Below are 27,525 nucleotides of genomic sequence, written 5' to 3'. Positions count from 1 at the left end.
CCTTGAGACATAAATAATTTAATTACTATTTAATGTATATTTTTTATAATATGATCATGTCCTAGCTATTATGTACGGTGTATTACTACTTACCAGAATACATCGTCTAACCGATATAAAATTATTTTAAGGATGTATATACATAGAACTCATCATCACAATCTTTAATTGTGAACGAAAAGTTGTATCTAAATTGAAATCATAAATGTTTATCTGTACATTCGTACATCTGAGTTTAATGTAGCAGTGGAGCTCCGATAATCTGGATAATACCACATGTACAATAACCGTACTAAAGTTTGATCTTCTATCGAAAACCCAATGTACCATAACTGACTGCACACGCTACATTTTGAAAAAAGTCTACAGGTAAACGCCTGTGGCTATGATCTGGGGCAGCCGTCGCTATGACAACACATACGTGTCAAGCTGCAGTGGTTATATTTGGACATTTTTCGGCACGTGGCGACATACGTCCTTGCTTCCGATGACCAGTTAGCCGGCCGGACACAGGTAAATCTGTCTATCACAGCGGGAGGCTGAAGAGTGTAGTCTGCGGATGAGGGTTGCACACATTTATCTTAAAATAAAAGTCATCTTCATTACACAATGAGTATTGAGAAACCGATTAAGTTCTTGTTGTTCACATATAGCACCATAATTAGAGTATTCAGCGAAAGGAGTTACCTAAATTACTAAAACAACATGTCCCAACCTCTGACACTGGCACGTCATTAACGCACCGATTACATAAAAGGAATTTGTGGTAATTGAAACTTATTAATGGCCAGTGTCAAGCTATCTTTTTTATCGCTATTATGAATAAACACTTAGATGTCAATTGATTTCGTGAGAATTTAGGAGGGTACAATTATTGGTCACAAATCTAAATGATAATTTATTTTATTTCGTAATTTACAAAATTAATCTAAAAGGTTTTCAATAGTTACGTAGAATTGTAAAGCATTCTACCCTTAGATTATGTACACTAGTACAAATACATGTACTTTAACTTAGTAGATACTGTGTTTCAATCGAGTTTGTAATAGCCAAAGAATATCTTCTCACTGGCGAATGTGGGTGTGAAATCATCTCTTTTGTAATATAAAGTATATTTGAAATGTTGTAATTTACACTTATGGACCGTAAGGTCCACGGAATAAATTGAATTAAATAGGAGAATTGAAAAGGGTGAATTTAGTGCTTATTAGTGGTCGTTGGGACGATGTTCGATATTTTCGGTAACATTACGCCAATATAAAATAAGATACAATGCAAAATATTTTCAGATTTTCTTTTACTCCGAGACATTACGATAGCAATATTTAGTGCACCCAATCCAGTGACAAAGCGGGGAAACCCATATCGATCGTAAACAATCGTTAAGCAAGATGAATAACTTATAATCTTTTGAAATTCTCTGTAATGTGCACAACTTTTATGACATACATGTTAATACAGAAACAAGACCCGAGTGTGCTTGTATTACAATGGAACACATTTTGTCAACATCGCTTATAAATGTACAGTTAATATTTGAAATTAAAAAATACAATTCACTTATAGTTATAATAATATGCATATTCAGTACATGTATTTAGAACCATACATACCGGTAAATATTTTGTTCAATCTACTATACATTTTGTGGATTTAACTCGGTATATTCATTTGTTCACAGCACGTTTCTATGTCATCATCTGTAAATATTTTACGATGATTGGATAAGACGTTATAAGTTGTAATATCTTGTGCCTAATCCCTTTGTATTTATCAAGGTAATACAAAATATGTAATTCCTCTGTACACCAGAGCGAAATTCACAAATAATTACAAATGTATTCATCTTTCAGTTTCTTATAATTAAAGTATCATTTTGTTGGCTGCTACTGTATAGGATGCCGAATTTACGGCAGTGTCTAACTGAAAATCGAAAATCAAATAATAGATTTAAAAACAATATACCGTATTTCTGTATTATCTGTTACCTAGTAAATGGACAAAAACGAACGATCAGTAAGAAAATGTCAGTACAGATTCAGCTCAGGGAGGTTGACACGTGCAGTAAAAACTTATTTCTGCCATTATAACACACATACACACACACACATATATATACATTAATAATTTATTTAGGTCAGTCAACAAACATTTTTGACAGAAATTATAACAAACAGTATCTCAAATGAATCAATACCTTGCCAAAACAAAAAAAAAACAGTTACAAATCAGCGAACATACGACCGCTGCCGACAACCAACTTTACAGGTAAATTTTAGCCATTCGCCATGATCCCTGCTGACACTCGGTGACCGATCGTGCTACGATCGCGGGGGATCGCGGAGGTCATCGCAACACGCGATGGTCACGAGGATACTCGGTGACGGAACCTCGGTGATACATCGGCCCATCGCGGGGGATCATCGCAACCCTTTGATGGTGACGACGCGTCGCGCTAGATCACCGTGATGGGAGGATAATCAATGATTTTAATGGACCGATCTGTACAGATGTCACCTGCCTTCAGAGGTCACCTGCCTACAGAGATCACCTGCCTACAGAGGTCACCTGCCTACAGAGGTCACCTGCCTACAGATGTCACCTGCATACAGAGATCACCTGCATACAGAGTTCACCTGCCTACAGAGTCACATGCCTGCAGAGGTCACCTGCCTACAGAGATCACCTGCATACAGAGGTCACCTGCCTACAGAGATCACCTGCCTACAGAGATCACCTGCCTACAGAGGTCACCTGCCCACAGAGGTCACCTGCCTACAGATGTCACCTGCATACAGAGATCACCTGCATACAGAGGTCACCTGCATACAGAGATCACCTGCATACAGAGATCACCTGCATACAGAGGTCACCTGCCTACAGAGATCACCTGCATACAGAGGTCACCTGCCTACAGATGTCACCTGCATACAGAGGTCACCTGCCTACAGAGATCACCTGCCTACAGAGGTCACCTGCCTAGAGATCACCTGCCTACAGAGGTCACCTGCCTACAGAAGTCACCTGCCTAGAGATCACCTTTCTACAGAGGTCACCTGCCTACAGAGATCACCTTTCTACAGAGGTCACCTGCCTACAGAGGTCACCTGCCTACAGAGGTCACCTGCTTACAGAGGTCACCTGCCTACAGAGGTCACCTGTCTACAGAGGTCACCTGCCTACAGAGGTCACCTGCCTACAGAGGTCACCTGCCTACAGAGGTCACCTGCCTTGAGATTCCAGTCTTACTTAACACCTGCTCCATGATATCTAATTGATTATAAAAGTAATTATTTCAAGAGTACTTTCTCTTGATACTACTATATACAGATAACACCTGCCAATATACGAGATTTATTATAAGAAAATTCCACCAAGTGAGTGATGGTCCTCCATTAGGTGATCTGTTGGACAGACCTTTTGGACAGATCTGTAGGTTTTCTGGATCTACTGTAGACTTACTGAAGGTTCCACATGACCACAGATTGTGATGGTCCATTAATATCTCAATTAATCTTAATCCATCTGATCTATAGTTACACATAACCCTCACAAGCTTCATTCAAGGCTGTATATGTGGATTTTCAATGATTATATGATTTAATTAATATCTAAAAGAATTCAAATGAGCATCAGTGTTTATTTTGTGTACATCCCAAAAGATATCAAAGGAAAAGATAATTCCATACTTGTGAAGAATAACCATTCTTTTATTGAACAGAATTTTAGAGAAAGTGAATGACAGGCCAGCTTCCTTGCCTTTATTCTAGAGAATGCCTCAGATTTAGGAGGATTTCACAGAAAGTGTATAAACACTTGTCTTAAGAGGTCACCTGTGGTTTCTCATGGTTTTATGGAACAGTGTCCCTATAATAAACAATAGATTATGTATAGGCTGACCCTAACTACATATTTATGGCAAAATTTACACTTTGATGTGATCCACACTTGAAAACTTTATGGCAGTGTTAGCAATGCTGGAGGGTTATGATAGTGTTTGTCTGTTTATCATTGTACAGGTCCTGTATACAAGATTAACATCCTACTGAAATTTATACTTCCATCTTCATGGAGAATCCATTAATATAACAAATATCTAATTCTGATCACTTTCACACACACAAAGACTGATGCTCACCAGATAAATGCATATAGCCAGTTCCCTCACATTTAACCAGCAAGCTTCAGAGTAGCACAGGTCTCGTCTCTTTTTGACTATTGCCATAAGAATCCAGAATTACATGTAGTCTATATAGATACTCCTTTCCAATATGGCTTATCCCTGCAGGTAGGGCGTTAGAATTGTACCTGCTGCCCCTATTGCATGATCGTAAAAGGCGACTAAATTTAGGATCTTATCTTTTCTCTTCTTCCTAACTGACTTTATCTTTCCTAATGCCTCCCTTGGCACCGCCTCACTTTTGGCCTTGAGTTGAGCGTTCGCCCCTGTGAGGAAGGCTCTGGGTTCTGTCCCCTGGCCGAGACACACCAAAGTCTATAAAAGTGGTAGTTTCTGCTCCTGCTTAGCGTTCAGCATACAGGGAGTGGGACGACTGGTTCGCCCGTTGTCAGTATAATGTGACCAGGTAGGGTGTGTTGCTTGGTGTCTTAGGCGGCATGCTTCAGTGATATAGCACTATAAAAAGGGCAACAGTTCCACTATACAAGAAGACACAACACGAACATACCGCAGTCTCCCAGTACACTCACCTCGCACAACATACACGCAACACACCGCATATATGGGAGGCCGTCCTTACATGACCATAGCTGTTAATAGGACGTTAATAAATCAAACAAAACAAAACCAAGTTTCTTTTTAGTACCCACTGGTCCTACAAGACCTAGATCCATATATCTAGTTTCCAATATAATCTATCCGAGGTATTTTAGAGTTGAGTATGTGTACGGGGTGAGTCAGGTAAGATAAGGGGTGAATGGTTGTAGACTTGTACATATAACAGACTTTATCAGGCCTTAAGCCTTGTACAGCCCCATAAACAGACTTTATCAGGTCTTAAGTGGCAGTATAAACATCACACTATCTAAATTGAACCTTATTTACCGCTTACCATGTGTTAGGAATGATATCACACATGTTTGGCACGCTTACCATGTGTTAGGAATGATATCACACATGTATGGCACGCTTACCATGTGTTAGGAATGATATCACACATGTTTGGCACGCTTACCATGTGTTAGGAATGATATCACACATGTTTGGCACGCATACCATGTGTTAGGAATGATATCACACATGTTTGGCACGCAGCTACTCGATCACCTGGCTGATCAACTACCACCCAATCTATACACTGTTAGCTACAATAGTGACAAGGAATTTCTCATCTTTTAACAATATTTATCAGGATATTTCTTTTCTTAAGTAATTAAATGCACTCATAAATTCCATGACAAATCTAGTGCTATTATTTGATAACTTCTGCACTCTACATTATAGTGCAATACCTTTCCTTTCATGGGTTGGTTTAAGCCACAAGATGTTTTTTTCACTAATTTTTGTTTCATATAGATTTGTACTTTTCCTTATCACAGTATGTACATCAAATCACTGTGGTATCTTTGCTTCTGATGATTATACTGATAAGCGTATTACATATGTGTGTGTTAAATACAGTGACAAATATAAACATTCCATTTTTTTTAATCTGGAGAGAAATGATCACATAAATCATATACTTTTTGACAGCCAACCAACTTCAGTTGAAGATATTTGTACTTTTCTTATTTCATTTTCCCTAATGGACCATATCTACTTTTTTTATAAGTTATACATTTGGTTATAGACAGAATGATTTTCTTTAAACTGAAACATAATATGAACATATATAACCCTACCATTATAATGAAATATCATTTTACATTTGTACTTTAAACCATATTCACAAATATTCAAATAACTTTCTTTAGAGGAACATTTAGATTGTTTATTTTGTGTTTAAAGGGTGTTTTCTTTCTTATTGTGGTTAATGCTACTGATAAATTCATTCTAATGGGATTTATTTTTGTTAGATTTGTACTTTTTACTAAAGAAACGTCTCGGCTGTGACTGTTTCTATGGTAGCTGTTTCTATGATGGATTAGGGGGATGACTTACCCATTTAAAAGTGATGATCTCTTGCACCGTAATTTTGTGATAAATAAATAAGTCATACGCAGCACAAACTGCAATCACCATGATGCCCTGCTCTTTAGTTAACATACTAGCCGTAGTTAACAGAGCCACAAGTCCGAACCACACACACTTTCCTCGACAACTGCCCATCTCTCTATGGTCGACATACTTTATATAAGCCAAAACTGCGAGGAGAAAAAATAAACAGGCTCCGACATCCGCTCGTCCCACCACTCCTGCCACAGCCTCCACATGAATCGGGTGGCATGCAAATAAAAGTCCGGCAGCCAATGTCGGTATGGTGTGACATAAGAATATCCGTGCTAAATGTGTGAACAATGCTGTCACTATGACGTGAAGGAGAACATTGCCAAGATGATACCCCCACGGGTCCAGTTCTCCCAGAAAGTAGTTGAGACGAAACGACAGAACACATAGTGGCCGATAGGACTTGTGGGAGCCGCTGTGTGTAAGAGGTGTTCCCCAGAAGTCGTCGTAGATCACATTGAGGATAGGAGTCTCCAGACGCAAGTCCTGGTTCTTCTGTATGGCACGACTGCAAAAACACATAGAATCAAATAATTAACAGGTTATCAAATTGATTAAAAAGACATGTCATATCACCCCTTCATCAATCTGACAAAATACTGTTCAACATATGGTGACTTAATTCAAGAAGTTTGCAATTGTTTAGAGGAGGACTCTTGAATAGATAGTTTACCGTAGGCACATGACAAATGTTATATGGGGGTCTGTACTAAACACAAAGAGAGAAGGTAGTGGGAAGCTGTTACTGTAGGCAAGTTCTTATAACTCTCAGATAAGCTAGTTCTTGTAACTCTCAGATAAGCTAGTTCTTATAACTCTCAGATAAGCTAGTTCCTATAACTCTCAGATAAGCTAGTTCTTATAACTCTCAGATAAGCTAGTTCTTATAACTCTCAGATAAGCTAGTTCTTATAACTCTCAGATAAGCTAGTTCTTATAACTCTCAGATAAGCTAGTTCTTATAACTCTCAGATAAGCTAGTTCTTATAACTCTCAGATAAGCTAGTTCTTATAACTCTCAGATAAGCTAGTTCTTATAACTCTCAGATAAGCTAGTTCTTATAACTCTCAGGTAAGCTAGTTCTTATAACTCTCAGGTAAGCTAGTTCTTATAACTCTCAGGTAAGCTAGTTCTTATAACTCTCAGATAAGCTAGTTCTTATAACTCTCAGGTAAGCTAGTTCTTATAACTCTCAGATAAGCTAGTTCTTATAACTCTCAGATAAGCTAGTTCCTATAACTCTCAGATAAGCTAGTTCTTATAACTCTCAGATAGGCTAGTTCTTATAACTCTCAGATATGCTAGTTCTTATAACTCTCAGATAAGCTAGTTCTTATAACTCTCAGATATGCTAGTTCTTATAACTCTCAGATAAGCTAGTTCTTATAACTCTCAGATAAGCTAGTTCTTATAACTCTCAGATAAGCTAGTTCTTATAACTCTCAGATAAGCTAGTTCTTATAACTCTCAGATAAGCTAGTTCTTATAACTCTCAGATAGGCTAGTTCTTATAACTCTCAGATAAGCTAGTTCTTATAACTCTCAGATAAGCTAGTTCCTATAACTCTCAGATAAGCTAGTTCTTATAACTCTCAGATAAGCTAGTTCTTATAACTCTCAGATAAGCTAGTTCTTATAACTCTCAGATAAGCTAGTTCTTATAACTCTCAGATAAGCTAGTTCTTATAACTCTCAGATAAGCTAGTTCTTATAACTCTCAGATAAGCTAGTTCTTATAACTCTCAGATAAGCTAGTTCTTATAACTCTCAGATATGCTAGTTCTTATAACTCTCAGATAGGCTAGTTCTTATAACTCTCAGATATGCTAGTTCTTATAACTCTCAGATAAGCTAGTTCTTATAACTCTAAGATAAGCTAGTTCTTACAATAGTCATATAAGCTATAGTTCTTATAATAGTCAGATAAGCCGTCATTCTATCACAAAAGGTGTTTAGTTATAGCTTCAATATCATGGGTTAATGAAGAATGATAACAATATATATACAAAACAAAATGTTTTTAGATAAATATTTCTATGTTAGATTATTCAGTATAATCCCATGTGATATTTTGTCGGTTGACCCTCAAAGAAACCACCCACAAAGAATCTGTTCCTTAGTAATGAATTACCACAGACATGTAAACATTGATGGACATTGAGACAGACAGTTATAATGCTCCAAATAATGTCCACAACTTCTTGTGAGGTAATAAGAAAAGCCTGGGGTCCCTAAACAAGAACCGTTTATCATTTAAGTTTCATCTTATAATTCCATAACAAAGCCGGATTACACATAATGCTCGCCAGAATCCCCATTTATGTCAAATCAAAATATTTAAAACGTGAAAATGAGATGATCATTAAATTTGTTGAGGCATAAGATGAATACGATAGTACTAGATGAAGGTAATAACTCTGGTTAGAAGATGGACAAATCTCGTGGGCATATCACTTTCTTTTATACTAAGTGTCATAATTGTCTTAAATAAAGTTTTATACGAAAATGCAAGAAAATTTAAACCTTAACATTTACTCCTAAAATATCTATAACATTTTAAGCCCAAAACAATAAAGATACAAAATGAGATGAACTTTTTCAATTGTCTGCAATCTGAAATCCTGACAACAGTAAAACAGTCAGGTTGATATCCCTTCGTCATGGCATAATGCCTTTTTTTCTTGTACTAAAAAATCAACGATAGAATTTAGAATCAAACAGGTGCGGTGACCAAATGAGGATATAAAAATTTCTAGATTAAAGGATAAAGGTGGCTATCCTCACACCAACTTCCTGATAGTTTATCTATAGACGATAAAGGTGGCTATCCTCACACCAACTTCCTGATAGTTTATCTATAGACGATAAAGGTGGCTATCCTCACACCAACTTCCTGATAGTTTATCTATAGACGATAAAGGTGGCTATCCTCACACCAACTTCCTGATAGTTTATCTATAGACGATAAAGGTGGCTATCCTCACACCAACTTTCTGATAGTTTATCTATAACATGTCAATGCATGGAAATGTGTGTGAAAAAAAATATGGAATTGGCATTTTATGTCAACGTCAGACAGTCAAACTCACGTCATATAATTTTTACGAATACAGTTGAAATAAAGCAATAAATTACCAGGGTACATTCTGTCACCGTAAATATCATACAAACAAAGAAACTGTGAAAGACAAGTTAGACAACCGCCAAAGAGCATCCTAAAACATTTTGTGTCTACATCATAAATCTATTTTAATTAAATAAGGATGCAAACGATACGTAAGAAAACACCTTTAACTCTGCAGATTATGAACATATCGACTTGGTCTACAAAAGAGGACACCATGAAACACATGACAGTACCTTGACAAACATAAATTGTTTCTACAACAAAGCTATCGCTGACTTATTGCCTAATTTGAAATTATAATCCGTCGTAAATTATCTAAAATATCATATCATAATTTCAATCTGCCATAAATATAAACAACTCCAACCTCTTTGACACCATAAAATGGTCACAGGACATAACAAATCTATGGCCACATTAAAATGTTACTATAGCGAGTTATCAATCATCTAATATATATAACACTTTTAAACACATTTTGGGGAATGAGTATAAGGTAACAATTTGTTGATCTACTCAACCAACAGCTATTTAAATGGTGTTTTCTAGGTACTGAAACCGTCTTAGTTACTATAACAGCTATTTCAAAGGTGTTTTCTAGGTACTGAAACCGCCTTAGTTACTATAACAAGTGTGTTATATAGTTTCTGATGTTTACAGGTAACATCCCCTCCATAAGTTAAATTCCACTTTCTAATTTTCATTAGGCATCCATTCACCTTTAAATGCTTTAACAACAGAATTGAAATTTCATTAAATTCCAGTCGTATCATACTATGCAGCTCCAGTTAATTATGAGAGGGAATGTGAAAATGCTGGGAAGGAAAGGGAAGCAACTCATATGTAACACTACTTGTCCTCCAGTGTGACATTTTGGGACATAATTAATGAATTATTATATAACAAGTTCATTTAAAATATTGATGATGAATTTAGATTATAGTCCAAAAATATTCACTTTGCTCCTTTATCGTAGTTGCTAAATTTAATGTTCTGACTGTTCAATCCAATAAGCCCCCCCCCCCTTCCAATGTAACTTCACTGTCTTTGTAATTTTGAACAATGATTTTGTTGTAAACGTTTATATTGCATACCAATCAGCATCACTTCTGTTACATTTTTGTTTTAAGTTTCCTGGTGTTTAGTATGTTTAATATGTTACATGAAGTTATCAAACTTACAAATTGTGTTATAGGTGAAATTCTTAGAAATTAAAACAAATTGAATTCTTCTACCTTAATCATTGAATAAGAGAACAATACAGAGTATTTATATCTAATGTTATTTTAGCCATCCCTTGCACACTCGTCCCCAGGTGATACACTTTTCTGTGACAGTTAAATAAACACCTGTATCAAATACATATCATGCACCCAATATTTATATTGTACACGAGTCCAGGGTCCCAAAACAAATATAAATGATCAATATATTGGTGCTGTTAACAATCAGAATTAATTATAATGCACCCTAAACGTAGCTGTCCAATTAGAGAAGAACGGAGAGACACAGGAAACCTAAATGTTCAATACTGATCTACTACTGCACTCTTTGCACCTGTCTGGCTGGTGTAGAGTTACGTATGCTAGGCCATCAACACAAAGATCCTGGTAATTATCAGGTATAATTAAGGACCCATTCTGGACACTGGATCTTCCACGCCACTATCAGTAGAAGGATCAGCCGACTTTTTGAATGTTTAAAGGGATGGATCCAAGTGACGGTGACTCTCACCTGTATAGTGGTAAATATACGTCCCCACCCCAGGTTCCCTGTACGTCTCCTCCTCCTCGACTTACACACTTACCTATCTCTATAGTAAAGGTAAATCTCAATCACCTATGACCCATCCAAACCTCGGTCTATATCTACCTAATAATAAAATATACCAAATCACTCATTCCTCACCTCTTCTTTCAGGCACCAATAAATTTGTGGCTCTGGTTTCAATTAATCAGAGAGTTTAAAAAATACTTGTATTGATACCAATGATAAGGCTATGATTTGTATTGTAATGCTTTCTCTCCCAGTCAATTTCCTTAACAACTTTGAATGCACCTGATAATGACTTAGAATAAGAACAATTCTGGTACATATATTTGAATTTTTATATCTCAAGTGCAATAAATATCCCTTAGTATATTATTAAATTGATAAATGTATGTTAGTGGACGGTGCATGCATGAATTTAGTAGTACCGGGTAATGGGATTTTTCTGCTTTTTGTGTGATATAAAGCTGATAATTTCTGCTAATCTTGCAATTTCTTAGTGTTTTCAGTGACCTTTCTGTTTAGCAGTATAGATAATGTCTGCTATAGCTTCAACCTTTATACTTATACTTGTTTATGTCTATGCATTATCAACACCATGATCTTTATGTAAAATGAAGTAAAGTTTGTGTAAATACTGAAATAATTTTAAATATTTCACTGTGACCACATATGTAAAATCCTGCGGTAGTGAATGACCCAGGGTCATACAGTCTACAGAATAGGGTACAAAGGCAGCTTTACACACAGATAGCTTGTATGGAGTTTATTGAAAATCTGCTTGAAACTCGACCACAAAAGGACATAGCATTGAAACGGAAACCTAATGTCAACATAGTACATGTTACACAACTCAGCTTTAGAAAATCTATACAGGGCCACGAAACACTAAGCTATATGACAACTGATGGTTCAATATATATATATATATATAGCCCCAATCACAGGTGTACTGGCTTATAGCCACCCATTCACCACAAGTTTTCTTTATTATTAAATCTGAAAACAAAATAACCTGTTGCAGGAAACAGGTTCAAATTTACAACAATTCCTGTTACATTTTGATGAAATGTTGGCAACTGTAATGGCAAGCTTCTGTTTTTACATTATCTTGGTTGCTTAAGAATAGATTGAATTTGGTTTAAACAATCAATTATGAAAAAAGTGACTGGAGCTTTGCATAGTGAATCAGAATTATTGTCACTTTTTATTTTAGACTTGGGATAATTTTATAACAAAGTAGACACAAAATGGCCAACAGCATCATCTTCCAGAACAACAGCTAATGTCCCCAGATTTTTTGAAAATCTCAAAAGGTATAAATCACACACATAATACTGTTTTACACTTTTAAGCCACTTCATATTATTATATTGTTTAATTTAATCTTTGACACAATAGAAATGTTGATGGACCTGTATACCATGTTTTAGGAAACAATGAATGTAGCAGAAAACAGACTTGTAGGTCCATATCTCAAATATAAAGTTTCCTCTAAACGTCCTCCGACCCTAAAGTGGAGGCTTCCACTCAGACGCTTGTATTGCCCAACAGAAATGTATCACATCTAAATGACACAGTCATGGCACGCCATCACAACATGAGAACGGCCCCTTTACTCAGAGACTTGTTTGGATGTTTGTTATCCCCAAGCAATCTTAACTTGTACAAACATGGCTGACCTCTGTCAAACACTGCTGTAGATCCACTTCACCCTCCAGCCACATTTCTCAATTTTTCGGGGTGAAGACCTTCAGTCTGTGTCTCAACAATGTTTGTCTTGGTACCGTGGTCAATGAGTCTTGGTCTTAAGTATGTGTGTCCTGATTTCGTGTGGTCATTTAATCTGGGGTCTTTGGATGACATTGAGAAAGGATTTTCCAAAAACCAATATTATCACATACTTCACTCTTGTCTCATTTCCTGTCACTCATCACCCAAAATAACCAAATAGGGTACAGGATTAATCCTGGAAAACATAGTTGCCATATCAACAGCCACTAATACAGGCTCCATTAAGATTTGGGAAGTGAATGGAGGTCTGAGCTTACTTCCTGTATATCATGCTGATAATTGTCAGAGAATTTGGTCTATCCTAAAACGGTAATTACATCGTTAATGAAATCCCTGAAGAGCCATAATCATTGCTGACGATATAATGTGAGTCTCATTACAGTGATGAGCTGCTCCGAGCCGATTATACATTTATTGTGATGTTCCACAATTTGTAATTTGAACAAAATCCTAGAAAAAAACTCAAATGCGTTACACTGTCTTCATGTAATCTTTAAGAAACAAATTTGTTTTTGTCTAGGATATGTTTCATGTTTATCTTTCTAAGCACATGTAGATTATATTAGAATCTTGGAAGGAGAGCAAGCCTTTGAGACCAGAGCTTTGTGTGTGTGATAATTAAAATTGAAGCAAACAATTAGAACAGACCTAATCTTCAGCATCTGTTTTACAATTTGATCTTGTAGTAAAAGGTTAAAGTGTCAGATTCCAAGGCCTTTTACTACAAAATCTGTAAATTTGCATGTTTAAATTGAAAACAACTTTAATTCTGTTACAGAGCTTCCTTTATGGTAGAGTCTAATTGGATAGCCAATGTTAGCTATAATTTTCTGTTTTTCTCATTTGTGTGGTATATTTAATATAAGCCTTTTACAGAACACATCTCCATGAATCCCTGATCCAATGTATACAGGACCCAACATAATTCATCATATTCCTCCATTAATTTGTTCTGATAGGATGTTAATGGCAGTCCTGATTGTCCTCATGCTATATCATTTAACACTTGTATCTATATATACATGAAAGTAGGTAAACATTTTTAAATGATATGGCCCTATTATCTGAGCACCAAAAAAACATGCACATGTTACATATAAATATAAGTAAGCCCTGTAGCTCTAATATTGTATATATATAAAGCAAAATTACACAAATATATTTTATTTCTGAGACCCAAAACCTTATTTCTAAATGAGTGAAGCACAAAACAGTCATTTCAATTTAAAATAAAATTTCAGTGAGTCTGGCAAAACATGGAGGTATTTGTGTCAGTACTTTTTATATAACATAAGTCCTCTAGTGATATTTAATCAGTCTGTCCTCCTCCTATGGGATGGCCTCCTGGTGCCATACACATGCAGCACCTGTAACACCAACACATCAGCTACTGGCCTGGGATACAGATTTATAAATATTTCAATAGTCCTAATACTCTTCCGGCATTTTAGGAAGTGTGCTAATGGAAAAATAATCACATAGAATGATAGAAAATACGACAGCATAACATCAGGTTACACAGTGCCACCCAGGAATGTTACTGCATAAACCAAATTATAGCTTCTAATATGGCAAAAATCAATAGTAGTCGAAATACATATTTCTATATTTCACCAAAAGCAACCTAGTAACGTGTAAATTATTGTGACAAAGTACACAGAAACACTAAAATTTACATTTCTAATTATCTGTCAAAGATAAAATTGAAATCATTTCAACAATACAGCTTCCAATTGTGTCCTCAATAGTTGTGTAGTAGTGTAAATCCTGTTAGCCAGGTATATGATGTAAGTGCTTGTGATTTGGGTTGTGAAGGGAAGTGTCATACTGTGCCAGCATCATGATGGTCAGCTAGGTCAGACATCCCACTGGGTCAAGATAAGGCTTGACACTCTACCTCTATGAATAGTTGTTTTTGTTTAGTAGATTAAATGTACTATTTCTAATTAGTAATAACTATTTAGAGAATAAGATAGATATCAGCTGAAAGAGTAAGTTATGCAGTTTATGAAGATGTTTTTATTATCTTAAACAATGCGGTAGCTTGAGCACTGTATTAGTTTATAAGTCATTTGAGGTATGTAAAAGTAATTAAAGTGTGTAAATGAAGTAATTATGATGTGTTTAAAGTAAAACTAAATTGATATGGTTATAATCTAGATAATGTGTACTAGGGATGATAGTTTATAGATTTTAAATATCATTATTGGTTTTGTCAGGAATTAGGTTTAAAGTTTAATAAGAAACACAGTGTTGTGGATTCTGGGGTCAGCCTGGGTTTTAGTAGGTGGCCTTAGGGGTGACTTCTCTGAGGGTCACCATGAACTTATATATATGTAAATTTAGGTGTGGCGAGCGAGCTAGAGCAGTAGAAGAGTAAGAGCAGGAAGAGCAGTAAGAGCAGAGAGTAAGAACAGAGAATTGGAGCTATTAAGAGATACAAAACAGAAGAGAGAGAAACCTTTGAGTACAAGAGATATTAAGAGATTTTGTGAACTTATTGTGAACTGGATTTATAGATGTTGAATGGAAAATAAAACAAAAATGGAAAAGAACAAAAGTCTCCAGTGATCCGTTACAACAGTTGAATAGATTCTCACTAATTTTATTATCATCTCATACATAATTGAAAGTCACATTTCTCCAGCCTCCCAGCATTGACAGAACAAAAAGTACATATTCTATTGGACCTTAAAACAAAGGAATCAGATTCCTCGTGGTATAATAGTGTCACACTAGTTATTCAATCAGAGCCAGAGCATGTAATATAGTTGTCCCTCCCTCGAGTTTGAAGAAATCCGGACAAAAATAGACCAGAAAACTCACAATATAGAGGGATGTACCAGATTTTATCTAAATTACCTATTCCATCTTTGCATATTCCTGAGTTAGCTCCATTGCGGGTAGGTATCCATTGTGAGGTCATTATTTTGAGGGTGCAATCCACGCAGTTTTCACAGAAAAATTTGGAGTGACGCTCACAAACACATGAAGTCAAAATCAATACCAACACGAAAGTGCAAATAACTTTGTAATTTGTAAATACAGAATAGCCTAAATGGTCTAACACTCCGGAATATTCATTATCCGGACAGTTTGAGCTGGGGATGCAGCTGTTTGGATTATCCAGGATCCACTGTAACTATAATTATTCATTCTTGTTGACCCACATTATATTAACTTGTATACTAATGTAGATAACACAAAGCTAAAGTAGCAAGTTTTACGAGTTTGAATAATATTCTCATCCACTTTCTCCCAATTTTATTTCAAACATTTTATAAAATACCTAAAGATAAATTTATTTTGCAGACACTTCTTAATATATACAGGATTTACAAATAATTTATGGCAGTGCCATCAATGAAAAGTTTGCGTCATGACAGCACATATAAGTCTCAGTACTTTGTAAAGAATAGATTTAAAATATATTTCTTATTTTGAGTTAAAACTCAAAAATTTGATGTGCACCTGTGTTTATCTAATTCACACTAGAGGAGGTGTATCTGTCTCATATTAACTTATATAAAAATAATTTCAATATTTTTTAAAAACACATGGAAGGCAAAGACCTCTTCTTCAAAATTATAGTTATAATTAAGAAATAAGAAAACAAATTGCCAATAGAACATGCTTTTAAGTTTTTGTTATTTCTATTTCACACTAGTGGAGCCCCATCATCTATCATTTTGATGTTCACAGATACCTAGGTATGTGTACATGCATATTTCAAAGGGTCATACATGCCATACCTCCCGGCGTGAGACAAAACCTCCCGTATTTTAAAGCCTTTTATTGTCTCCCGGCAGGAGAGTCTAAATTCCCGATTTCTATAAACCCCTCCGTTTTATTTTCGTTGCCACATTTGTGTACATGCTAGGTTAATTTTAGCACGAGAGTAACAACTCCCTGACCCCCTGACAAACACCCAAGTGGCCCTAATTAGCAGCCTTGGGCTATTTCCACCTTGGCTTGTGGTGTCACTTTCACTCACGTCTGTGTATTACGTAAACTGAAGTCAAGCAGCCGATCGGCCGCCTAGAAAGGGTTCATATATAGCATGAAAGTTTACTGGGTGGATTTATTTATTGTTTACTAAATTAAAAAAAAAGTGCAATAAACTGAATGCAAAATTGGCAATATATATCACAAAACATTAAATGTCTTAAATCTGCAAAATTGTAGATATGCACACGTACATCTACATCAAAAGTGTGACCAAGTAAGGCAGTTAGAGCTCTTTTCACCAAAAGTCTTTACGTGAAATGCTGTCTTTGTTTATTTCAGGCAATATATTTTAGAAAATTGAGATACAACGAGGAATGGAAAAGCGCGGCATTATCCCCTGTGCTCCGCAGTTTGTATAAAAACCCAAATACGTTAAAATAACAAGAATTCAAGTATAACTTTAAATGTATGCGAGTATTGTAAAACTGAAAAAAATTAACAGCAGGTAACAAAGGAAACTGTAATTTAGTAGTTAGACTGAGTTTCCATGGTAACTGTAAATATTCCAAAAATGGAAGGTCTGCAATAGCAAAAGTCACAACAAGAGGACTTGTCCGATATATACAGAAAATTTCCTGCAGCTGCATTGAACGATTTTGGAGTTATAGTCCGGAAACAAATTATTGGAAACAGTAATTGTGTATTTAGACAAAGTTTCCATGGTAACGGAAAATATTCCAAGTTCCACAATAGTAAAAGGCACAACTGATGTATACAGAAAGTTTCATGGAGCTGCGTTGAACTGTTTTGGATCGAGTTATAGTCCAGAAACAAAAGGGAACAGCAATTTGGTATATTTGACTAAGTTTCATGGTAACAGAAGAAAATCCCAAAATTGAAGGTCCGCAATAGCAAAAGACACAACTAGGGCACTAGTCTGATGTATACAGAAAGTTTCGAGGAGTTGCATTGAACAGTTTTTGAGTTATAGCCCAGGAAAGAATCTCGGACAGACGGACGGACGGACAGAGCCCAGAACAATATCCCCTCAAGCGTGTTTCGTGGGGGATAAAAATCCATGCAAATACTAGGAAATGAATATGCTAACTGAATTTTCTGTATAGTTTATATAGCCTTTAGGGTGATAACGCACAATCATCATTTCTATAACCTGTTCCAGTTTGCTTCTCCGCTCAAAATTGTACCAAAAAGTAAACAGTATATACATTTGTATTTCACTTATGACTAGACTGTTCGATATAATTTCGAGCAATCTCTGAATTTCTAAGATATAATTAACACATCTAAGCATTCATAAACAACTTCTAAACATAAATCCTACATACAGGTAAAATATACATGGACAGGAACAGACATTCAAATCAGACAAGCTACAGGTATGCTTTCCATTCAAACAGCTAGGTGTTTCAATTAGAACATGATAGCCCTAATATTTGAACCTTGTTAAAACTTGGCAAACATTAAAGGGTGTCCTTGAAACAAAAGTCGGATCAGAAAAGTCAAACAGGTAATGCTGATGAATTAGTATGCCTATCCAATGATAGGGCTGTCTACTCGGACCCCTCATGGAGACATCACATGGACCCCTTACAGAGACACAACACCCAGATTAATTCAGGTCGAAGGTCATAAGTCAAGGGATCAAAAGTCCATGTTTTCCTGTATGATCCATGGGAATTTTTAGAATTAATGCATCTTTTTTTCGATACAAACATCAAACAGTGTGTGTGAATCTTCATCAATAACAAAATACCAAGTTAATCAAAGGTGCAACTAGTTTTAGAAGCTTAAGTATTCCTGTTTATGAATCTATAGCTGCTTGTAACATTCAGTATTGATATGCGCTATCCTAAGACCACCTCTTCTAGTTTTAGGGCATACAGGCATTTGCATTGGGTGTATGGATTTTCTCTGGGTATTCTAGCTGGCTTAACTTCCTTCCTTCTTCAACTTTATATAATAACACTTGCTTTTAAAAGTACAATGTATTCCAACATGTAAACTCGTCATTTTATTTGTTTGAACTCAAATGAATACAAGAGATCCCAGAGGGATCTTGGCGCCCACCAAAGAATGATCTATGTCTGACAACAGAAAGAGGGATCTTTTCCCTGCTTTTCAAACTTTTACTACATACTATATATGAACCTTAAGAAAGATCCTTTCAGTACTTTCTGAGATATGTAGCAGTAACAAACTTCAATTATCAAAATTCAAGATGGCTACCTGTCGACCATCTTGCTGACCGATCTGTCCCAAAATGCAATATGCACAACTATGGTTCAAGGGGAACATGCATATGAAATTTGAGAGAGATCCCTTCAGTACTTTCTGAGAAATAGCGGTAACAAACTTTAACTATCAAAATCCAAGATGGCCGCCAGTCGGCCATCTTGTTGACCGATTGGTCCCAAAATGCAATATGCCCAACTAGGGCCCTAGGAGAACCATCACATGAAATTTGAGAAAGATCCCTTCAAAACTTTCTGAGAAATAGCGGTAACAAACTTTAACTATCAAAATCCAAGATGGCCGCCAGTCGGCCATCTTGTTGACCGATTGGTCCCAAAATGCAATATGCCCAACTAGGGCCCTAGGGGAACCTATATGTGAAATTTGAGAAAGATCCCTTCAAAACTTTCTGTGAAATAGCGGTAACAAACTTTAACTATCAAAATCCAAGATGGCCGACTGGCGGCCATCTTGTTGACCGATTGGTCCCAAAATGCAATATGCACAACTAGGGCCCTAGGGGAACCTACATGTGAAATTTGAGAAAGATCCCTTCATAACTTTCTGTGAAATAGCGGTAACAAACTTTAACTATCAAAATCCAAGATGGCTGACTGGCGGCCATCTTGTTGACCGATTGGTCCCAAAATGCAATATGCACAACTAGGGCCCTAGGAGAACCTACATGTGAAATTTGAGAAAGATCCCTTCAGGACTTTCTGAGAAATAGCGGTAACAAACTTTAACTATCAAAATCCAAGATGGCCGCCAGTCGGCCATCTTGTTGACCGATTGGTCCCAAAATGCAATATGCACAACTAGGGCCCTAGGGGAACCTACATGTGAAATTTGAGAAAGATCCCTTCAAAACTTTCTGTGAAATAGCGGTAACAAACTTTAACTATCAAAATCCAAGATGGCCGACTGGCGGCCATCTTGTTGACCGATTGGTCCCAAAATGCAATATGCACAACTAGGGCCCTAGGAGAACCTACATGTGAAATTTGAGAAAGATCCCTTCAGGACTTTCTGAGAAATAGCGGTAACAAACTTTAACTATCAAAATCCAAGATGGCCGCCAGTCGGCCATCTTGTTGACCGATTGGTCCCAAAATGAAATATGCACAACTAGGGCCCTAGGGGAACCTACATGTGAAATTTGAGAAAGATCCCTTCAAAACTTTCTGTGAAATAGCGGTAACAAACTTTAACTATCAAAATCCAAGATGGCCGCCAGTCGGCCATCTTGTTGACCGATTGGTCCCAAAATGCAATATGCACAACTAGGGCCCTAGGGGAACCTACATGTGAAATTTGAGAAAGATCCCTTCAAAACTTTCTGTGAAATAGCGGTAACAAACTTTAACTATCAAAATCCAAGATGGCCGACTGGCGGCCATCTTGTTGACCGATTGGTCCCAAAATGCAATATGCACAACTAGGGCCCTAGGGGAACCTACATGTGAAATTTGAGAAAGATCCCTTCAGGACTTTCTGAGAAATAGCGGTAACAAACTTTAACTATCAAAATCCAAGATGGCCGCCAGTCGGCCATCTTGTTGACCGATTGGTCCCAAAATGCAATATGCACAACTAGGGCCCTAGGGGAGCCTACATGTGAAATTTGAGAAAGATCCCTTCAAAACTTTCTGAGACATAGCGGTAACAAACTTTAACTATCAAAATCCAAGATGGCCGCCAGTCGGCCATCTTGTTGACCGATTGGTCCCAAAATGCAATATGCACAACTAGGGCCCTAGGGGAACCTACATGTGAAATTTGAGAAAGATCCCTTCAGTACTTTCTGAGAAATAGCGGTAACAAGAATTGTTAACGGACGGACGGACGGACGGAAGGACGGACGGACGGACGGACGGCGGACCACGGACGAAAGGCGATTTGAATAGCCCACCATCTGATGATGGTGGGCTAAATCAGATGGTGGGCTAAAAATCTAGAAAATTCTATAACAGTAAGGTATTTTTCATGTAATTACAACACAAATTCAAATAAATCATGAAACATTTAAGCTTAAAAGTTTTCTATTTGAGGGTGTTTTTGATGTTTAAATTCATGACTCCATAGGTCTTGCATCATGCTTTATAAATTCTAAAATTCTCATGAAAATTCATAAATTTAATGAGGTGTTTAAAATATTGTCAGTGCTGAATCCTACAAAAACTTTCCACCCAATATGTGTTGAAGCCATGCATCAGTGCAGATATAAACAAAACATCTCTTAACTGTTAATAATAAAATGGCAGTATTCAGTTGAGGATAAACGATCTCTTTATCACTCACTTTATGTATTGTCCTAAAAACTTGTAACGATTTCATAAATACAGCAACATAAATCTAATCTTCACTTAGAAATTAAGTAATGCAATATTACGATTTCCACAAATAATACCTCTTTTCTCATCAGAATTAAATATAAATCATTACAACACATTCATTTGAATTTTACAATATCATGTTTCTATATTTAGAGTAAAAGTAAACCCTGCCCATACTGAACTGATGACCAGGTGTGAAATCTCAGTACTGGTGTTATGACTAATGAGAAACAACACCTATACATCCCAACAATTGATGCATATTGGTCACATTGGACAATTACAGAAAAGTTCAATAAGGTTTTAATTACAGAATCATCCATAAATCAGAGTTACTGTTCCTGACAACAGACCCTTTTGTCAATAGGCTGGCAGCACAGCTGCTGTTTCACTGGGGTCAAACACATTCACTGTCAGAGGTGTAGCTGACCTTGGCTGACCCTTGCAATGATAAATACTTGCTCTCTGTTTATTGACCATCCAGGTTTGTACAATCAAAGCTTGCTCTGTGTTTATTGACCATTGGGTTTTGTTTCATTTCTATGAACACTCCTGACTGATCTCATGCCATCAGGCTGGCTTAGAGTACCCCAGAGCAATAAAATATCCATACAAGAGGCTGGACAAGGGCATCCCTCAGCTATAAAATCTCCATACAAGAACGATAAAATACCTGAACAGGTACCTCACCTATCTCAACCTGACTTCCCCTCAATGAGTTCAGAAATCTTCAAGAAGAAAATTAATACATTTAGATTCAAGGTGAGATTCTGTCTGCCATGATTCTTGAACATCATATAATCCATCGTCACCTCAATGACGACCTAACCTTTAATTCCTTTACAGCAGACCCAAAATGCTTCTTTTGGGAGACACAACTGTCTCTTATTTCATCTAACCTTTAATTCCTTTACAGCAGACCCAAAATGCTTCTTTTGGGAGACACAACTGTCTCTTATTTCACCTAACCTTTAATTCCTTTACAGCAGACCCAAAATGTTTGTTTTGGGAGACACAACTGTCTCTTATTTCCACCAAAACATCAATTTACCCCCTATAAACAGTTGTTACTGAGACCTGATTGTTAGGAAAAACAACTGTCTCTTATTTCCACACAAACATCAACTTACCCCCTATAAACAGTTGTTACATGGACCTGGTCGTTAGGAGACACAACTGTCTCTTATTTCCACCCAAACATCATTTTACCCCTATAAACAGTTAATACTGGGACTTGATCATACTGATACCAAATTTAGTCATGTCCCCCATATTTACTTACTACCAGAGAAAGAATTGATAGGTGACCACAATAACTATTCACTGTAGATGTCATGTCTGTTGTATTCCCCTCAGATCAACACTAATATATATGGATGATGGGGATCCTTACAGTCTGGATGACTCAAGTGAAATATTTAGCATGTTAATTCTCCCGAGTCTCCTTTATATCCGGATAAACCCCTCGGTCAGGTGGCTCATCAGTCCAACTCGTCTGACCAGTTATTGAACAGATTGATGCCTGGAGTTAATGTCCCAGTGTAAAGCGTGGTTCATCGCTCATCAACTTGACCAGAAAGGTGATCAGGCCCATTAACCAAGGAGAATTAATGGTGAACAACTTGATGTAACTATCAAAGTCCAGTTGGGAGGTTGGGGTGGGGAAGGAATGGGCCACATATAGGACAGGTTCAAACATCATCAAGTTGTAGAAAGATTAATTAGGTGAATGAACTTAGTGAGGGAGGTAATGGTCAACAACTTAGGTGACTATCATAGCCTAGTTGTGGAGGGAAGGTGTACAGAGAAAAGGAAGAGAAAGAGGAGAGAGAAGTGGATGGTCAAGGTGACATTCTAGACCTACTCTTTTTTACTATAGGTCACATAATCACTATAGAGGGGTCAAAAAAAAAAGAACAACTATGAGAAAGTTTATCTAGAAAAGATGGTCACAATTATCATTTCTAAGTGTTGTTTGGAGAGACTGCCCAATCTTTAATTATTTATATTTCTTTAAAGGAATGAATCATACAACAGAAACTTGAGTTTACACAAGTAGTGCATTTCATGTCCATTAGGCACCATTAATTTTTGATGTATCATTATAAGTAGCCTACCAGTATAAACAAGAAGTGAAACTTAGAAGAGTACATGTGTAACACTGATTGTTTATTTGTTCACATCAACAAAACCTTGATGGGGTACATCTGGAAGGCAGAGCCAATTTCCCCATCACTCGGAGTAAACCTCTACACCACTGTGGATGATTCCTGGGACAGATTAGCAGAAACAGGAAAGTATACGAGAAAATATACATGTAAAGATAGTTTATAACTAATGTAAAGATAGTTTATAAGCTTGCAAAACAAAGCCGAAAGATGAAAAGGACTTAATCATAGATTCTGATTTGTAATGGAAAGTTATGCGAATGGCTCAACAGAATTAACTGTATCATTTACGGTTTATATAAATATGAAATGATTACTCTAAACTTAACTTTTAGCAACAGCTCTGTAAATATATATAAACCAGAAATAGTTAGGAGGGGACTGCAGAAAGAAAACTTTACCACAGGATTATTACCTGGTATATGATAAAATTCCTTTAAAGATTTTATTCACCACCTTGGAGCATGTTATATCGGCCCAGTGCTCTACAGCACCACAATAACATTTGGCTACTGAATATGTAAATATGTAAATTGTTCTACCATAAAATACAAGGTACCTGTAGGAGTACCCCTCGGGTTGGGATATCAACATGTACCTTATCTTATTGCAAATCATATATACAGAGATATAATATTTTGTATCAATAGTGTCATTCAAATAAAACTTCAGGGCCATATATTAATTTTAATATTTTACCTCAATAAATGTAATGTATTCTTTGATTCATTTTAATTGGTTCAAGAACAGTTGTAACATATTGTTATAAAAAAGAAAGAATTTAAAAATAAAATCATGACTTGATTTCCTAAAATCACTTAATCTTTAACTGGTATAATTTCAATAATTTTGCAATTATGGTAAAACAACTTAAATTTCAAATGAAAAAAATTTCTATTTCTATTTTTAAAGCCTTGAGTTGATATGGTTCATCATGTAGACGAACAATTTTTATTCAAAAGCTTAAGTCAGCAAATACATAAGTATGAATCCCTTCATGACTTTAATGATTTTAATTCAAAACTCTAAGCAGCATACCTCATGAATAATGCAATTACTTGTTCTCATGAATACTGCATCACACGCTGCCAATAAAGCTTAATTACCTTATTAGAATATTACGACATTCACAATATAATCTGTATAAGAGACTTGACTAATCTAAAAGCTACATTGTCTGCAACATAAACCTTCATAATGTCGGATAAAAAAAATCTTGCTTGTAATCAATGAAATGAATATTCATTTCCCCCAGAAGGGTATGATTTCATTCTCATTGATAAATTTATATCAAGGAATAATATGTCATATTTGTAACATAAAATCAAGATCAAGTGATATTTCAAATATACCTAAATATTATGTTATAAATTATTAGTTCAATTAACTTCATGAAAAAGATAACTTTAATTTGCAGAATTTCTAAAAAATCTAATACTAATATAAAATTAATAAAAGTATATTATATATCAACCTGAACAAATAGAGAAAACAAAATCAAATTAATTTTGTCTATACTTCAGAAGATAATAATACAAATAATTTCCCAGGTGAACTGATTACACACCGAAGTAATGAGAAAACATTGTACATTTGTACTATATCCAATGTATCTTATTTTTAAATAATGATTAACAGATTTGAACCAAGATACTTTCCAGAACTATTTTACATTTTATGCCTGAATGAATTTGAAACATTTGCCATTACATGTTACAGATGACACTGTTAGATAAATATGTTTTGTATACAATAAACGAAATCCAGTAACATATGTTTATACGAGCCCTAAAGCTGTTGACTGTAGTATTATAAATGTCAGGACTATCTTTAACCTCAATAACTGTTACAACCCCCAAGTGTACAGACACCATATACCTTTAAAACATTTTATTTAGGAAATATTATCTGATATTTTCTTTGAAAGTTAATAACAATGTTCAGTGATCTGAACTGAAAGCTATAAATACACAAATCAGAGCAGAACACAGGCTGTACGTAAAGGGTTTAAATATTAGCAGTATGGGGACAGCCGGACGTTTTGTCCAGAGATAGGATGTACTTCTTGTACATGTGGAGATCCTTTTCCATACTAGGGCATTTCTCTGTGCTCAATAGCCCTTTTTGTGCCTGTCTAAAAGGATATTTGATTGAAAGTGAAATTCCATTAATTGAATCAGCATGCGCTCTACGTGCATGGCTGACAATCGGCTGTCTATAATGATATTTGTATTAAAATTAAGAACGATTGGCCTCCCTACCCACTGTGTTGAGGGTTTGTGTATAGCAGCGTGCGACAGGTACTGTCAGTACATAAGGCCGTAATCAAATGGGAGGTAGACAACAAAATCTTGAACCAATCTATAAAACACTTGTATTTTAACCAGGAAAACATTCAAGGCTGGTATCTATTGAAATCGTTTGTTTGCTGTGTGCACCTATAAACCATTATCACATGTTCTCCTGTATATAATCCTATCTGACATATCTTATCATATTGTAATTATATCTTTAATGAAAATATCATAAAATACACTGTTATTTAAACCTGTTGAATTAAAAGCCACTAGTTGCACCTGATGGCTGTACTGCATTACCCTATAGTTATATGCTCAAATACTTACCAAGTTGTAAAATTATATTGAGATTTTTTTTTTTAACTGAAAACTATCAAATACATTCTAATTGTAATTGAAAGTCTTCTCACTTGTTTGGTGTGATCTTCATGGTGCAGAATCTAAATTTGTGAGAAATCAGTAGATATAATCTTGATATACATGTTTGCAGTATATCGGTAGACATGTTCAAAGTAAATTCCTGCACCAACAGACATTTTGATCTGTTTTAACCAGTGAACCTTTCCACTTCTAACTCGGGTAATCAATCAATACAATCTGCTCACTTTAAAAACTTTGAAATTCACACCATTTCAAATATCCTTACTTTTTCCTCAATCACAGTTAAGATTGAGTTACAAACAAACTAACTTTTCTTTCCCCATTTAATGCAAAACCTGACACTTTAATTTGAATAATTACGTCAATGACTTCTTCAATTTTCAAAGCAAAGGCCACTTTGTTAGAACAACTCTGCACAAAAGTCCCCATGATAAGATCTTTGTCAACGAAGAGCTTAACATTGAGCTCTCATCAAATGATCTTCAATGGAAAAGAGAGTCCATGGTCATTATAAAAGTACAAGAGGGTGATTCTCATATAAATGGTCATTTCCAATGTACACAAACAGACACCAACTTGGATCTATGAGCCAGAACTTGATACTGGGTGCTTTGTTTGTCCGGCACATGTCTATAAACTTAGGTCCACTCAATAACGAAAGCAGGATATTTGTCTATCAAACATCGGAGAGACAGTACAAACATTTAAACTAAAAGTCTGAAAACCAGAGAATAAATGTTAAATAGAATTTTCATTATGTGCTAATTAAACAGTCCCCAAATTACCCTGCCAGTTTATTTACCTGGGCTGACCTAGATTTGTCAAGTGGTATAGTGACTCGGTTCAGGTAGGTAGCGCCATGTCGAGACATCTGCTTTTTCAATATCGCTTCAGTTTTTCTGTTATATTCAAATATTCATCAATTAAATTAAAACTGATATCATTGAACGTTTTTTGTGGTTGGCTATAGGTGTAGTACAAGTTAGAAAGATCTGTTAAGACAACAACAATACAAACAACATTTCTATTAAATAAGTACTGCGGTTATTTTACATCCGGTTGTGTCATGAATCACCTATGTAATCCTAACCAAACATCAAATTAGTCTACTGGACATTTTCAAATTCTGTTCAATAACAGTGTAATATCCAGCAATTACCAAGATCACTGCACCTCAACATACCTTTCCAATAGACAACTTACATTATGTAATATGATCCAACAAATATGGTTCCTAACCTACAATGCTGGTCCATGTTCAAT

General features: G+C 35.9%; 1 protein-coding gene across 1 annotated transcript in view; it reads right to left on the bottom strand.

Annotated features, from left to right (window-relative positions):
• LOC138307923 (protein O-mannosyl-transferase TMTC2-like) overlaps positions 1 to 27,525 on the bottom strand; it is an 82,628-nt gene that overhangs the window by 45,341 nt on the left and 9,762 nt on the right. Inside the window, exon 2 of the mRNA XM_069248851.1 lies at positions 6,122 to 6,695. Coding sequence (XP_069104952.1) covers positions 6,122 to 6,695 — 574 coding nt within the window. The remainder of the gene's footprint in view (positions 1 to 6,121; positions 6,696 to 27,525) is intronic.

Source organism: Argopecten irradians, chromosome 1 (genome assembly GCF_041381155.1).
Source record: "Argopecten irradians isolate NY chromosome 1, Ai_NY, whole genome shotgun sequence".
Classification (NCBI taxonomy): domain Eukaryota; kingdom Metazoa; phylum Mollusca; class Bivalvia; order Pectinida; family Pectinidae; genus Argopecten; species Argopecten irradians.
The sequence above is the reverse complement of the archived record's forward strand: the minus strand, read 5'-3'. Positions and strand labels throughout refer to the sequence as shown.